Genomic DNA, 13,711 nt, shown 5'->3' with positions numbered 1-13,711 from the left:
GGCCAACAGTCTGTGTGGCCAGGTTCCAGGGCTCACCGCGCCATGTACTGATCTCTGGCAGATGGCTCCATTTGCATTTCAATTTTCTGAAAAGAGACGTATGCGGCTAATTCTAAATCACACTTTCTGGGGTTCTCCTGGCTCTGGACCCACGCAGCCCCGCCTTTCTCCAGACCCCGCCCACCAGGCCCCGCCCCTTCCCTCCGGTTATTTAACTCCGGTTCTGCTCCTGGCCTTCGGAGCGTGGTGAGGTTCTCGCCGGAACTTGGTCCGCTCCAAACGCGGCGTGACGGACTCTCCATTGGCTGAGAGCGGTGGCAAGGGCAGGTCCAGGCCTGCGATTGGCTGTTGGAGCAGGGTGTCTCACGGCCCTACCGGCCGGCGGGCGCTGACGGTCATGGATAGTCCGTCGGTGCTGACTCGGGGCGCCGCACGGCAGCGGGGCTCCGCTGCCCTGGAGAAGCGGGCGCAGGACCAGCCGGAGCAGAGGCCGGGGCGGCGGAGGCCGGGGCGGAGGTGCGCGCGGCTGGGCTGGGCTGGGGTGTGACACCGTCCACTGCCTGCGGGTGGGTTTCCTTCCCACCGCTTCCTCCGCGTCCCTCCATCTTTCCATCCCCAGCTGGAAGGGCCACTGGAGGAAGCTAGCAACTCCTTGTCCGTGGCCCACGACGGACCCTGCCCCAGCCCAAAAGGACCCGTCCTGGAAGGTGGGCACCATGGCTACCATGACTACCATGGCTTCCTTTGGCCGTATAAATCAGGCAATCCCAAACATTTCTGTTAGGGTGATATTTGAACTGAATCTTAGGGGTGAGAAGGACTGCGCCAGTTGATATCAACGTGGGAGGATCAGAATGGGCAAAGGCAGGAGTGGACAGAAATAACCCCTCTGGTCCAGAGATTTGCTCCCTTTGGGTTGTAACCCCCTGGACAGTAGGACGCTGGGAAAGGAAGAGTGCAGACTTAGTGTGTCCCGCTTTATTTTTAAACCCACAGCACTGAGACAGATGGCCCATTCATACTATAGGGTGGTTGCTGGCTGACGGGAAAGGTATTTCTGGGTAGAAGGGATCCCAAAATAGGGCCCTTTCCTTCCTACTGGAGGACTGTTCAAGTGACAGAGGTGGACAGGGCCGACAAGACTGCTCTGAGTACCTTTGGGTGCAGTTGAAGGGTAAAGAAATCAGCCATGGAGGGGCGTGTGCAAGAGAAGAGTTTGAGAATGAAATTTGAAAGGGGGTGTTTTCCATGGCCTGAAGACACAGGCCTGTAATTTCCAACTTCTTGAGCAGGAGTATCACAAGTTTGAGGCCAACCTGTTTTAGTGAGGTCATGTCTCAAAAAATAAAATTAAAAAAAAAAAAAAGGAAGGTGTTGGGATAGGTCCATGGCAGAGCGCTTGCCCAGGATGTGGGAAATCCTGGGTTTGAGCCCCAGCACCACAAGAAAAAGATGACGTCTCCATTTTAACCTGCTGTTCCAAGTGCTCCTCAGTCTAATTGCAGAGGCCCTGGGTAGGTGTGATTGATGGCTGACCCCATGGAGGGAGCTCAAGCCATAGTTGCTGGCCTCAGGCCCCTGGGGAGGGGGTGTTAGAGCAGGCCAGCTTGGATGCTTGTGGTCTCTAAATGGCTACTATAGTGTCTCCTCTGAAAATGATACTTTAAAACGCAAACAAATGAGTGCTTCCTGGTTTTGTTATACGCAGATTGTTGCAAGTTCATGAAGCCAAATTAGTTTTTCCTTGTGCTCAATTGCTGAGCACCCAGGCCCAGTGAGCGTTCCAGGCCCTGTGAATGGGTAGGAGATCTAGCCCGGCCCTGGCCACTCTGGGGCTTCAGTTTTGTTAGTGTTTGAAGATCCTATTGCTTGACAGAAGGCCCGAGGAAGTATTTATCTTGGGGTTTTCAGTGTGTGATTTGTCTGTTGGGTGGAGAAGGTGTGGGCTGACGCTGGCATCTGTCCAAGCAGGCCAACCCCAGCTCTCCTGTATCCGATGCCACACGTGCTTTTGTGTATTTTTTATAAGCCATGTCCAGCAATATCTAGCCATTGACTTCTAACTTTTACTTACCCTTTTGTGGGGCTGAGAATGTAGCTTCAGTGGACAGTGCTCTCCTAACCTGCCCAAAGCTCTAGTTCAGTCGCCAGTATAAATGGGGTGCAGTGGAGCACTCCTCAACCCCAGCACTTAGGAGGCTGGATGGACAAAGGCCAGAAGTTCACTGTCATCCTTGACTACATAGTCAGTTCCCGACAGGCTTGGGCTACGTAAAACCCTATCAAAAGAACAAAAACAAACCAGTCTTTTAAAGCCCACCCTTTGCCTAGGACCAACGAGGACCAGGAAGAGGAAGCGGCCTTTAGAGATGTGGTCAGTTTCGCTCCAGATCCTTTACCAGGTGAGGTGACCCAGGTTCCTGGCCATTGGTAGTCCCCACGCGGCTCTCTGTTTGGGGTTGAAGTGTCTGCCTGGGTCCCCCAATTTCCCTCATTCCTTATGGTCTCCCTTCGTGGACCAGCTAGATATTATGACAAGGATACCACCAGACCCATCAGCTTTTACCTATCGTCACTGGAGGAGCTGCTGGCATGGACCCCCCTCATGGAGGATGGCTTCAATGTAGCCATGGAGCCCCTAGAGCGCCGCCAGCCCCCCCTGAGCAGCCCCAGGCCCCGGACCCTGCTGTGCCACGACATGATGGGCGGGTACCTGGAGGACAGGTGAGGTTCCTGGCATGGCACTGGCCTCGTTACTGACCGTCCTAGAGGGCAGCAGAGCAGTCATAGAGGCCTGGATGGAGTTAGGAAAGTGTTTCTGGATGGGCCTCCGATACCTCAGGGATTGGGACTCAGTCCTAAGCTTCATGTGACAGAAGCAAGGTGGATGGAGTTGGGTGAGCTTGTGTCAGCTGGGCGAGAATCGCCTCCCACATCTCTAGGCATCCTGGCCTAGCAGCCCCACCCTCATCCAATTTGTCTGTTGTGCTTCCCCTAAGCTCTGTCCTGGTTCAGGTCTCTTGCCCGTGGCTTCCTGTGCTCCATCCCTCGTCACTCTCGCAGCTCTGCAGAGACTGGCTAGAGTGACATTTCAAACACCTATAGAACGCTCTTGGTCAGGGTGAGTGATAGGAAGCTGAGTCAGGGCCAGCTGCCCAGCCTGGGGTGTGGCCAACCTGCAGACCCAGGGAGCCTGCCCTGAGGCCAGTGCTGACCCCGTGCACAGAGCGGAAGCCAGAGACAGGGCCTGCACTCAGCCTTTCCGCTTCCTTCTTCAGCTGCTCACAGAGGCCAAAATGCTGTCTGTGCAGATCTGTGGCCTGTGCTACTCTGGTTGGTCTGTGAGCTCCCCCCTCCCCGCCAAACGCTCTAGGATCTATTCTTGAGATTGGGTTTTGCTATGTGGTTTAGCCTGGTACGGAATTCATCATGTAGCCCAGCTGGCTTCCAACTCCAATCCCCTGCCTCAGGTGCCATCATGCCCAGCACCCTCCCGACTGCTCTCTGTGTGTCTGTGAGTGCGAGCGTGTGGAGGCCAGAGGGCAACCTCTGCTCTTCCTCAGCTGCTGCCCACCTTGCTTTTGACACACGTCTCCTCAGCAGCCTGGAGCTCACCAAGAAGGCAGGGCGATGTGCCAGTGACTCCCCCTTCCCACCTGAGATTACAGGCTCGCTCCGCCACGCCTGGGTTTTGAACTTCAAATCAGTGCAAGGCAAGCACTGAACTGACTCTCACCCCAGCTCTGTTCCTAGCACTCCTCCCCGCAGGGCCCCACACAGCAGGCTTGGGTCAGAGCCACGCTGCCGACCTGTGGTGATCGCTGTGCCCCGATCCTGTCTCCTGGGACCTGACTGTCTGGTGTCTTCACAGGTTCATTCAGGGCTCAGACGTGCAGAACCCCTACTCCTTCTACCACTGGCAGTACATCGACATCTTTGTGTACTTCAGCCATCACACAGTCACCATCCCGCCCGTGTGCTGGACCAACGCTGCACACAGGCATGGGGTCTGCGTGCTGGGTAAGAGCCGGGTGCTCTGTGTTTGTTGGGTAACCCTATCACCTAGCAGTCGTGGCATCCAGGGGTTGGGATGGGTGTCTGTGCATTTTCCCAGACAGGGACAGATGGTGCCTCCTTTTAGCACATGGGCCATTGGTCAGGGCATGCACAGCTCTGACTTTCCCATGGCAGGCATGAGAGGTGGAGGAAGTGGGGGGCTTCGGGTTTGGTGGCCCCTCAGGTGGCTGGGGTTGATGGGGACCTCAGTCAGCCGTGAGCAAGGCAAGAAACAGACCTGGAAGCTTCATTGAGCAGCTCAGTTAATTGGGAAAACAAAGGCTGTTTAAACCTTTGGGGAGTGTATACCATTGGCCGGGCCTAAGATGCTGGGACACCTTATTTGCATAAAGAGGAATTCCAGGTGCTTGCTGGGCATGACCTTATGAGGAGAAGGGGAAGTTTAACATGGCTGCTGTTATGTGTCCTCCTCTGGTGTGGGCAAAGGGGGTACAGGACATGCAGGCTGGGGCAGAGGGGAGGGTGGTCCCCACTCCTGCCACTTACCGAGAGCTTTCCAGGGGTTGAACTTGTGTTCTCGAGCGGCTTCTCCCGGTTCCACGGTACCCCAGCCCTACAGGTCAGGGTGGTGGTGAGGAATATGAGAGCAGCTGTAGACGACAGGTAGGCAGAGGGCTGCGCTGTGTTCCAGGACACAGGAAAGCACTACGAGGCTGTAGTTTGCCAAACAGGCGATCAGCTTGGTGCCTGTCCAGCTCTGTTCTGTGTCCGCTGCGCGCACGTCCCAGAACACCACTGACAGGATGCCTCCATGCTCCTATAGGCCTGTTGTCTAGGAAGCACACTTGGCCAAGCCCTGCGTCAGAAGACAGCCATCTGAGCAGCTGTTTCTGTCTCTTGCCTCCCAGGGACCTTTATCACAGAGTGGCAGGAGGGAGGCAAACTCTGCGAGGCCTTCCTGGCCGGGGAGGCAAGCTCCTACCAGGCAGTGGCCGACCGGCTGGTCCAGATGGCTCAGTTTTTTCGTTTTGATGGCTGGCTCATCAACATCGAGAACTCCTTGAGTGTGAGCTGCAGCAGTGCCCTGCGTCTGCCCCTCCTCACCCCTTGCTTTGAAACCCCCTTTCGCTTTCTTGCTTTCTTCCCTGACCTGACTTCCTGCCTTTACTCCCAACCCCTTTGCTTGACCCCTCTTTGCCCCGGACCAGGACCCACCCCATAGCCTGTGCTCTCTGACTCAGGGAGAGGAGAGCCTGGCTATTTCATGACTTTGCCTGTGTTCTCCTTGCTGCCTTCCTCAGTGTGGCCACACCCTCTCTCCCTATCCCTGCTTTGGGCTTATGTGGTGGTTGTGTGGCCACTGACCCCTTTCTCTGCCTTTTATCTTTTCCTGAGTTCTGGGCTATGCTCTTTTCTGTCCAGCAAGGCTGGCCAGGTCCTCCCTGGTGGCTGTGGGACACGGGGCATTGTTGGTGGGGCAGGCTTTTGTGGACTCCTTCTCTTCTGTACTGGGTCATTTCTCATGCATGACAAATATTCCCAGCCTCGAAGAGGTTTGATCTCCCTTCCTCTCTTGCAGCCAGCTGCTGTGAGGAACACGCCTTTATTTCTCCAGTACCTGACCACACAGCTCCATCAGCAGGTGCCCGGAGGTCTGGTGCTGTGGTATGACAGCGTGGTGCAGAGTGGGCAGCTCAAGTGGCAGGATGAACTCAATGATCAGAACAGGTGAGCACTGAGGGTGGCCGTGGAGGAGGATGGGCTGCCCAGGTTACAGGGCCTTCCTGTGTGGGCAGCTCTGGGTAGGTGTGATCAGTACCCACAGGGCTGAACGCGGCAGCCATGAGTGATGTGTAGCCATGACCGTCAGGGAGGCTGGTGGCAGGTGGGTGCCAGCTGGGCTTGGCCTCATGCTTGTTTGGCACCCCTCAGGGTCTTCTTCGACTCCTGTGATGGCTTCTTTACCAACTATAACTGGCGGGAGGACCACCTGCAGCGGATGGTGGCGCAGGCCGGGGCACGCCTGGCAGACGTGTATGTGGGCGTGGATGTGTTTGCCCGGAGCAATGTGGTCGGAGGCCGTTTTGATACTGACAAGGTAGGTGGTGGCCTCTGTGTCAGGGTTGCTGTCTGCGTATCCTCTGTGGCCTCTTCCTTGGAGAAACTTCCATTCCCATTAGTACCTCAGGGGGAACCGAGGCACCCTGGAACTCCCGGGATCCGTCCCTTGCCCCTTCCAGCTGTTTCTCCCGTCACATGCCTTTGTATTTCATGAGTGTTAACAGGCCGAAGGGTCCTGTCCCACTCTTGTATCAGCCCCCACAGGCACTGACTTCCTGGGCCACATGCTCTGGAGCATGCCAAGCCTCTCATGCCACTCAGCACACAGAGGGAGTGCGCAGGGGCTGTCGTGGTTGGAGGGGAAGCACTAGTGTGTGGGCCCCCTAGCCAGTGAGCTTTTCCGGCAAGTGGTGTCGGAGGGGAGGAAAGGTGACAGCAGGCTCATTTCCTGTCAGTCCTGCCTCTCCCCTAGGTGAGAGCCCTGGTTTTACTTCTGGTGTGATAAACGTTCCTGACGATCTGCCACAGTTTACAGTCAGTCAGTGAAGCCAGCTACCATGTTGAACAGTCACGATCAGAGGGAAATGAAGGGAATGCTTGCTTATCCTTGGCTAGGTTTTTCCCCTCCCCCACCCCTCTTCTTTTCTGAGACAGAGTTTCTCTCTGTAGCCTGGCTGTCCTGAAACTTGCTGTGTAGATCAGGCTGGCCTTGATCTCCCTGTCGCTGCCTCCTGGGATTAAAGGTCAGCAGGCCCAGCTTTTTCCTCTTTTACACTGTTCAGGACCTCCCTGCCTAGGGAATGGTGGTACCTACGGTGGGCTGGGTTTTCTCTCCATCAACCAACAGGACAGTACTGACCCCAGACATGCCCATGCTAACCCACTGTAGATGCCCCTCATCAAGAGTGTCTTCTCAGGTGGGTTGGGTTGACAGTTAAGACTAAGCAGCAGGCAGCTACACAACCCAGGGACTGAGGTTCTCTACCCTCTGTGGTTCTAGTAACATAGAATGTTACTAGTAACATAATGAGCGGTGTCTGAGAACAGGAAGTGAACTCACACTTCTCTGCTCTGCCCACCAAGACAGCTCCCTCATGGTTGAGCCCGGCATGCTTTCCTTCAGCTGCCTCTCCTCTAGCTGGCTTGCCATGAGTTGTGAGGGAGTGCTTTTCCTAGTTGGCACCAAGGGAGCCTTCCCTGAGTGGGCATCCAAGAAGCCTGTCCGAACCCTGATGCCAGCCTTCAGCATCTCCCTGTTTCTTTTCCTCTAGTCACTGGAACTGATCCGGAAGCATGGCTTCTCAGTGGCACTGTTTGCTCCCGGCTGGGTGTATGAGTGTCTGGACAAGAGTGACTTCTTTCAGAACCAGGACAAGTGAGTCCCCAAGGAGGGAGGGCATCTCTGCTGCTGTGGGCATCTTACTGTGCAGTAACTGTCCCCAGTGGTGGCTGGAACATGGGGGAATCGAATGAGAACAAGGTGGCCACCCTGGCAGCTCCCTGGGGGGATTCTGGAGACCAGTTGTGCAGGAAGGAGCAGAGGGAGAGAACCACTTCCTGCAGATGCTATGTGGCCTACCCCAGCTGGGTGGCACGGTCTCCCTGGATGGCCCCTCAGAGATCCCCCCCAGCTCCACACAGGGCTGGCCGGATGTGGAAAGGCTCCCCACCCTGACTCCCTCACGTCCCTGTTAGGTTCTGGGGACTCCTGGAGCGCTTCCTGCCCACACACAGTATCTGCTCTCTGCCCTTTGTCACCTCATTCTGCCTGGGCCTGGGCACTCGAAGAGTCTGCTATGGCAAGGTGTGCAGCGAGGAACTGAGGACAGGGTGGAGAAGTGGGCTTCTTTGGGCCTGGTTCCTGGCTGGGATTGGCAGAAGGGGGGCCGCAGGATGTGAGTGGGAGTGTCATGTTCAGCCCTCCTGTCCCTACCCCCATGGTGCATTCCTGTTCTGTTTGCCTCTGCAGAGGAGGCTCCTGCCCTGTCCCATCTCTCGCTTTTCCTCTCTGCAGGAGCAGGCAGTGGGGCCCTGGTACCACCCTAGTGCCCAGGAGACCCAGCCCCTCTTTGGTGAACATAAGCTGGCTGGAGACAGTCGGGGCTGGGTGAAGGCACACTGCTGCCTGGCCGATGCCTGGCATGGGGGCAGCTCCCTGCTGCTCCGGGGCCTGATCCCACCCGAGGTCGACAGTGTGGCTCTGAGGTGGGTGAGTGATGGCTGAGGTGTGTGGGTCTCTGGCTTCTGTTTTCCATGTCTTGCAAGTAGGTTAGGCAGAGGAGCCAAGTGAGGACAGAGGTAAGGTCTCCTGGCTTGTTTCACATTGTGGCCAAACATTCATGGCGCCTCTGCAGCCTTCTAAAGTGTGGCACAGCTGTGCAGTGCCATGCAGGGAGGTTCTGGTGGAGGGTCTGCGATCCCTCTTTCACCTCTCATGAGGTTTCTGTCTTCCAGGTTGTTCTCCCTGCAGGTCCCAGTGCCACCCAAGGTTTTCCTGTCCATGGTGTACAAGTTTGAAGGCTCAACGGAGGTCCAGGTGGCTTTGGAGGTCACAACAGGGGATGCCAGCAGCTGCCATGTGGGTGGCATGTTGGTGTTGAATGGTGAGAGGTGACTTCATGGAGGGCAAGTCAGAAGGCCCTGGATCTGGGTGGAGCTACTCTGGGCGGGGCTGCCATGGGCGGGGCTAGATGGGCAGCTCCCACTTGGGTGTAATCAGTGGCTCGTGGTCATTACCTGCACAGAGTCCTACTAAGCCCCAGCTCTCTGGGACTCTGCTAAGCAGCATGGCCTTCTGGGCAGGTTGGATACAGGTTTCCTTCTGTCTGGGACGCTGAGATATATCCATCAGTGGGTTGTGGAGGGCATGTTGGTAGACGCTAGGATGAGTGAGTGGCCAGTCCTAGACATACATCTCATTTGTCCTCCAAAGCCTTTCCTTGTGGTGCCCAAGTGTCTGCCCCACCAGGGGTCTTACCTAGACCTCTCCTTCCCCTGCTAACCCACCAGGGGTCTTACCCTGACACCTCCCCCACTGTCCCTCCAGGGGTCTTAACCTAGACCCTTCCCCCACTGCCTCACCAGGCAGCCATCCTGTCCCCCTTGGGTTTTCCTGTGGGATTCTTCTTTCTGAAGCCCATGTCTTCCAGCTGAAACTGGCACAAGGCACAGCCCCAGACCCCTCCGAGTACCCCCTACCAAACTGGCCAGATGGGTCAGGAGTTGTGGCCAGCAGCTCAGTGGTGGCTGGATCCAACGGTGAGTCCCTCTCCAGTCAAGTCCCATAAGGCGATGGGCATGCAGTGGGAACTTAAGGGGTCCAAGTCCCCACTGAGAAACCCCAGGACAAGAGGGAAGGGAGGCCTGGGGCCAGGGTTTGGCTACAGTGAGAGACCAGGACAACCCTCACAGGAACCTGCTGTGGTTGCCCCATGACCTGGAGTGCCCCTGGGGAAGCTTCCCCTTCATTCTGTGGCGTGGGGCCTCGCCCGGCTGGCTTGTGAGCAGCCTGTGTGCTCTTTCAGCTGCTATGAGGTAAACCTGCGCGGGTGCCTGCTTCAGGACCTCTTGGTGAGCTTTTCACGGCCACCAGGCAGCCGTGAGGAGGAGAGCTTTACTTGTCGTCTCGGAGAGATCCAGGTGTGCATGTGGAAGTCGGGCCTGCAGGGAGGGGGGTGTCTGGGCCCACCAGGAGGAAGACCTGCTGGATGGAGCACTGAGAAGTGGATATAAGGGGATGCTGCCCCTCTGTGTCCTCCCCGGGCGTCCAGGCAGGCGAACCTTCTCTCTCCCGCCAGGTGGTTGATGCCAACAGCCTTCTGGCCCCTCTGCCCCGGGTGCAGAATGTCACCATTTCGCAGCTACGCTGGCTTCCCCTGATTTCTGGGTCTGAGGGCCTCCCTACCCGGCTCCTCCTCAGCTGCACTCTACATTGGTCCTACCTCCTGCCCCAAGCCCGATGCTTCCGGATTCACCACTGTGAGCAGACAGGAAGCAGTTCTGCGATGGAGGAGTCCCCAGGGACTGAGAAGCCCGTGTTCCTGGGCCTGGCCTTCGCCAACCAGTACCGTGTGGTGGACTTGGCAGTGGAGGCTGCCAAGTTTGGGCAGGATGGTCGTGTGGAATTCCTGGTGGAGCCTGTCCCCAGGGAGGGCTTCCTGGTGCCTCAGGCTGAGTGGGGCAGGGCGGTCCTGCTCTACTCGGCCTCTCAGTGAGCCCACCCCAGAGCATGGTACCTTCTCGCCTCAAGACTCAAGGTTCCTTCCTGGCCAGCCTCTCACGGCTGAGTGGACTCCTGAGGATACCCGGGTCCCCAGGAGGCCAGGTCTCCAGGTTCTGGCTGTGCTCTCTGGAAGCTCTGTGACTCACCTAGCACCCACACCCTTCTGTAACGCTCTCCACGGATGCTGTTCTCAAGGGAGAAGAAGAAGGTTTGAGGTTTTTCCAGAAAAAAATCCCATAAAGGCTATTTTTCATAGGTTAAAAAGATACTTCTGTGAGAATGGTGGCCATGTAGCCTCACAGCTTTGAGTGGTGGCAGCGAAGCTCCCTCAGCGTGGGAGCAGGAGTGCTCATGGGCTCGCTGGGGTGGTGACCCAGGACTAGGTGCTCCATCGGGTGGCCACGGGTACCCCACACCCCTCACCCCCCACCTCCCACCCCCCACCCCTCACCCCCCACCCCCCATACAAGTTTGGCTTTGGCAGCTGACTGTCCCCACAAACACTAAGCCCTCGCCTTTGCAGTACCTCCCATAGGCTGTCTGCTATGCGAAGGTACAGAAGGATCAGGGCGCCAGCCAGGCCTCCTCTTACATCCTCCAAGAGGCAGCTGAGCCCTGGCCCCCTCCCAGTGTGGCGGCATCCTTAGCTGTACTGAAGCCCTGTTGATGCAGGGCTGTGTGAAAACTTCCCACTGTGTCTCTGGGTCTCCAGTAGTGCCACCTGCATTTTCCCTGCTTCAGGCCACAGCAGGGCCCTCACACCCTTTCCGCATTCACGGAGTCACTCTGTGGACCTCATGTAGTATGGAGAGAGGCCGCCAGAGGGCAGAGCAGCCTGCTGCCATCTTCTGAGGCGTAGGGGTTAGGTGGGTGGGTTTTCCTCAGAGTCCCAGAGAGGCAGGGAGGGTGAGGACCTGAAACCTGAGATTGGGAACATTTTGCCCTGTTTCTACCAGCTCTCATATAGACCACATGTGGGACAGGGCCTCTGGGGAAGTCCGGCCTACTGTACCCTGGCGTGGCTCTGCCCGCCTTGCACACTGGGAAGGAAGCACCTGAGCTTTCTCTGGTTTGTCAGGCAGAATCTGCCCTGGAGGCTTGGCTCTCCCACTCCCAGCCAGGGGACCATATGCCTAGAGTGGAGAGCAGTGGGGAGCAGGGCAGGGCACTGGTCCTGACTGCCCTGCTTTCCCCTGTGGCACCAGGTCTGCTTTTTAAAGTGCTGGTTCCTTCAAATATTTTATGCAGAGAAGGAGGGAAAATTTATAGTGGCAATTATTTTCTCACAGTCTGGTGAGCAAGCAATTAGAAGTAAGGGGGCTTAGCAGAGCATGGCATGAGGCAGAGCACCACAACCCCACTTCCCAGGAGCATGGTCCCCAGTCCTGGCAACATGGCTCCGGTGCAGGAAAATTAATCTGCTGGCATTTCAGCCGAGGCCCCTCTGGTGGATATAATCACTCAGAAATAAATTATCCAGTGTGAAAAACGAGAAGGCGAGTGTTGGTGCGATCCAGCTCCTGGCCCCAGCGCAGCTCTGAGCCTTCCCTGCTGCTTTCATGCGTCTTTCAGAAGCCGGGCTCAAGAGGCTGGAGTGGCACGTTCACCCTGAAGTGTTTGCAGGGCCACAGCTCAGCGAGTCCACACCACAATGGCCTCACTCCTTGCACACCACTGCTGTGGCATGCCCACCATGCACCTGCTTCTTTAGGTGTGACTTGCTGGAGAAGTCATGGGGGCTGCCCTGCTCCACTAGCTGGTCTTAGGGCGGGGTGCAGCAAGCAACCTGAAGAAAGGGGTTGCGGATTTGCCAGAGAGTTTACAGCCTGCCATTACCAGCTGGCAGGAAAAAAAACGGCTTCTCCCAGGGCCAGGCCCCAAACCCCATTCCTGGAGTGCCCGCTCCTCCTCTGTGCCAGGAGCTGCCAAATCAGAAAGAGCCTTCCTGGTTTGAAGAAAGAAATCTTTATTAATCTTAATAATAATACTGTTAATTTGAATGGTCACACCGTGGAAGCATACAGAATGGTAAGAAAGGAGGCCTGGGGCTCGGCTGCAGTCCTGGGAGGGGCTGGGAGGAGGGGTCCGAGCTGCTGCGGGAAAAGGGTCCGAAACAGCAGAAGGCAAGGGGCCCTGCATGGAGGACAGAGCCAGAGGCAGGCGCGGGGCTATGTACAACAGGAATAGAAAAGGAGGGCTCCGTCTCCATAGCGTCTGTGGCTGATGCTGGATAGAAAGTGAGGTGATTTATTTTGAGGTGTCATGAGACAGTGGTGCCGTGTCGGGAGCCATGGTTTCTGTTAATTTTTTGCTGATAGTCCTACTCCACCTATCCCTGCCTTGCCCAGGGGCTTCTCGTTACCCATTCCCTGTACCATCCACTGGGCCTGCTGCCTTCCTGTGACTCCCACTACTTCACCTGCCCAGGGAGCAAAGGGGCTGCAGCCCGGCTGGCCTTCCCTGTGGCGGGGCCAGCCCAGACCTTTCCCATGGGTCCTGCCCTGCTGTGGCCCTCCAGACCCATAGCACCTTGACTCCCAACCTCGACGTGCAGCCCAGGGCAGGCCCGTCTGCCACCCCCTGCTCCCCAGCAGAACTGAGCCTACAGAAGGGAGAGAAAGGAGGGCTGGGTCCTAGCAGACAGCTGAGGTTGGCCTTCAAGCCCACAGTGCCTTCTTCAGGAAGGCTGCCACTACAAACAACCCTGTGCTCTGGGGCCCGCCTGTCCACGTTCACAGCATGAGGACTGGGTCCCTGCTAGCTGGGCTCTCTTTGTTCTCTGTAGCTGGAAGCCCTCTCACACAAGGGGAGCGGAGCATGGGGTGCCCCAGAGTTCTGGAGCCCTGTCAGCCCTTTGCGTTGGGAGTTGGAACCTAGGGCGGCTGGCTGGACAGCTGATGGCACTGGCAGCGCATTCCAGGAGGCCAGGCTGGAGACCCGGGATGAGTGATAAGCTGCCGGCCCTAACTGCCCCAGCCCGTTCAGGGCACGGCTGGCCGCTCCTCCTCAGGGGCTGCCCCGCTCTAGGCACCCCCCGCCTGGGGAGCAGGGTGGGGAAAGGAAGACTGGATAGATACCAGAGCCCCCCGCCCCCGCCCCCATCCCCGCCCCACACCCACTGGCCACATTTCCCCCCCAGGTCTTCCCCAGTGCCTGGCCGCAGCCCCACTGCACCACCAGCCAGGCAAGGCCACTCTCCGGCGCCCCCTGGGGGACGAGCTCCCTCGGTGCGGGTGTACGCCAGACGTGGACTTGTTTGGATGCCTCTTGGTTTGGTTGGAATTTTTTGTTGTTGTTGCTGTTGCTTGGATCTTAACATCTTTTTTTGTTTTGTTTTTTGTTTTGTGATTTTTTTTGTTTTTTTGTTTTTGCCCTTCATGGTCCGAGAAGGAGACGGTGGAAGGTTTCACT

The 13,711-nt window shown here is 57.1% G+C and overlaps 2 protein-coding genes across 8 annotated transcripts in view; one reads left to right on the top strand and one right to left on the bottom strand.

Annotated features, from left to right (window-relative positions):
- Positions 1-252: 252 nt before the first annotated feature.
- Positions 253-11,789, top strand: Engase (endo-beta-N-acetylglucosaminidase). 7 transcript variants are annotated; one of them, XM_021639869.2, is made up of 14 exons: positions 253-516; positions 2,332-2,402; positions 2,523-2,724; positions 3,872-4,020; positions 4,926-5,083; positions 5,597-5,745; positions 5,950-6,115; positions 7,350-7,453; positions 7,774-7,882; positions 8,093-8,283; positions 8,533-8,681; positions 9,228-9,336; positions 9,603-9,717; positions 9,876-11,789. In XM_021639869.2, the coding sequence occupies exons 1-14, from the start codon at positions 398-400 to the stop codon at positions 10,290-10,292; spliced, it is 2,208 nt and encodes a 735-aa protein (XP_021495544.1). In that variant the 5' UTR covers positions 253-397; the 3' UTR covers positions 10,293-11,789. The 7 variants fall into 7 exon arrangements, with proteins under 7 accessions (XP_021495544.1, XP_021495561.1, XP_060242276.1 ...); XM_060386293.1 differs by having other exon boundaries at positions 451-516; positions 2,527-2,724; XM_021639877.2 differs by lacking the exon at positions 253-516 and adding an exon at positions 524-707 and having other exon boundaries at positions 2,527-2,724.
- A 460-nt stretch (positions 11,790-12,249) lies between these two features.
- Positions 12,250-13,711, bottom strand: part of Rbfox3 (RNA binding fox-1 homolog 3) — a 398,556-nt gene continuing 397,094 nt past the window's right edge. Inside the window, exon 12 of the mRNA XM_060386298.1 lies at positions 12,250-13,709. Within this exon, the coding sequence (XP_060242281.1) occupies positions 13,707-13,709 (3 nt within the window). The 3' untranslated portion in view covers positions 12,250-13,706. The remainder of the gene's footprint in view (positions 13,710-13,711) is intronic.

This window comes from Meriones unguiculatus, chromosome 7 (genome assembly GCF_030254825.1).
Source record: "Meriones unguiculatus strain TT.TT164.6M chromosome 7, Bangor_MerUng_6.1, whole genome shotgun sequence".
In the NCBI taxonomy this organism is placed as follows: domain Eukaryota; kingdom Metazoa; phylum Chordata; class Mammalia; order Rodentia; family Muridae; genus Meriones; species Meriones unguiculatus.
This window is presented reverse-complemented; position numbering and strand designations above follow the sequence as displayed.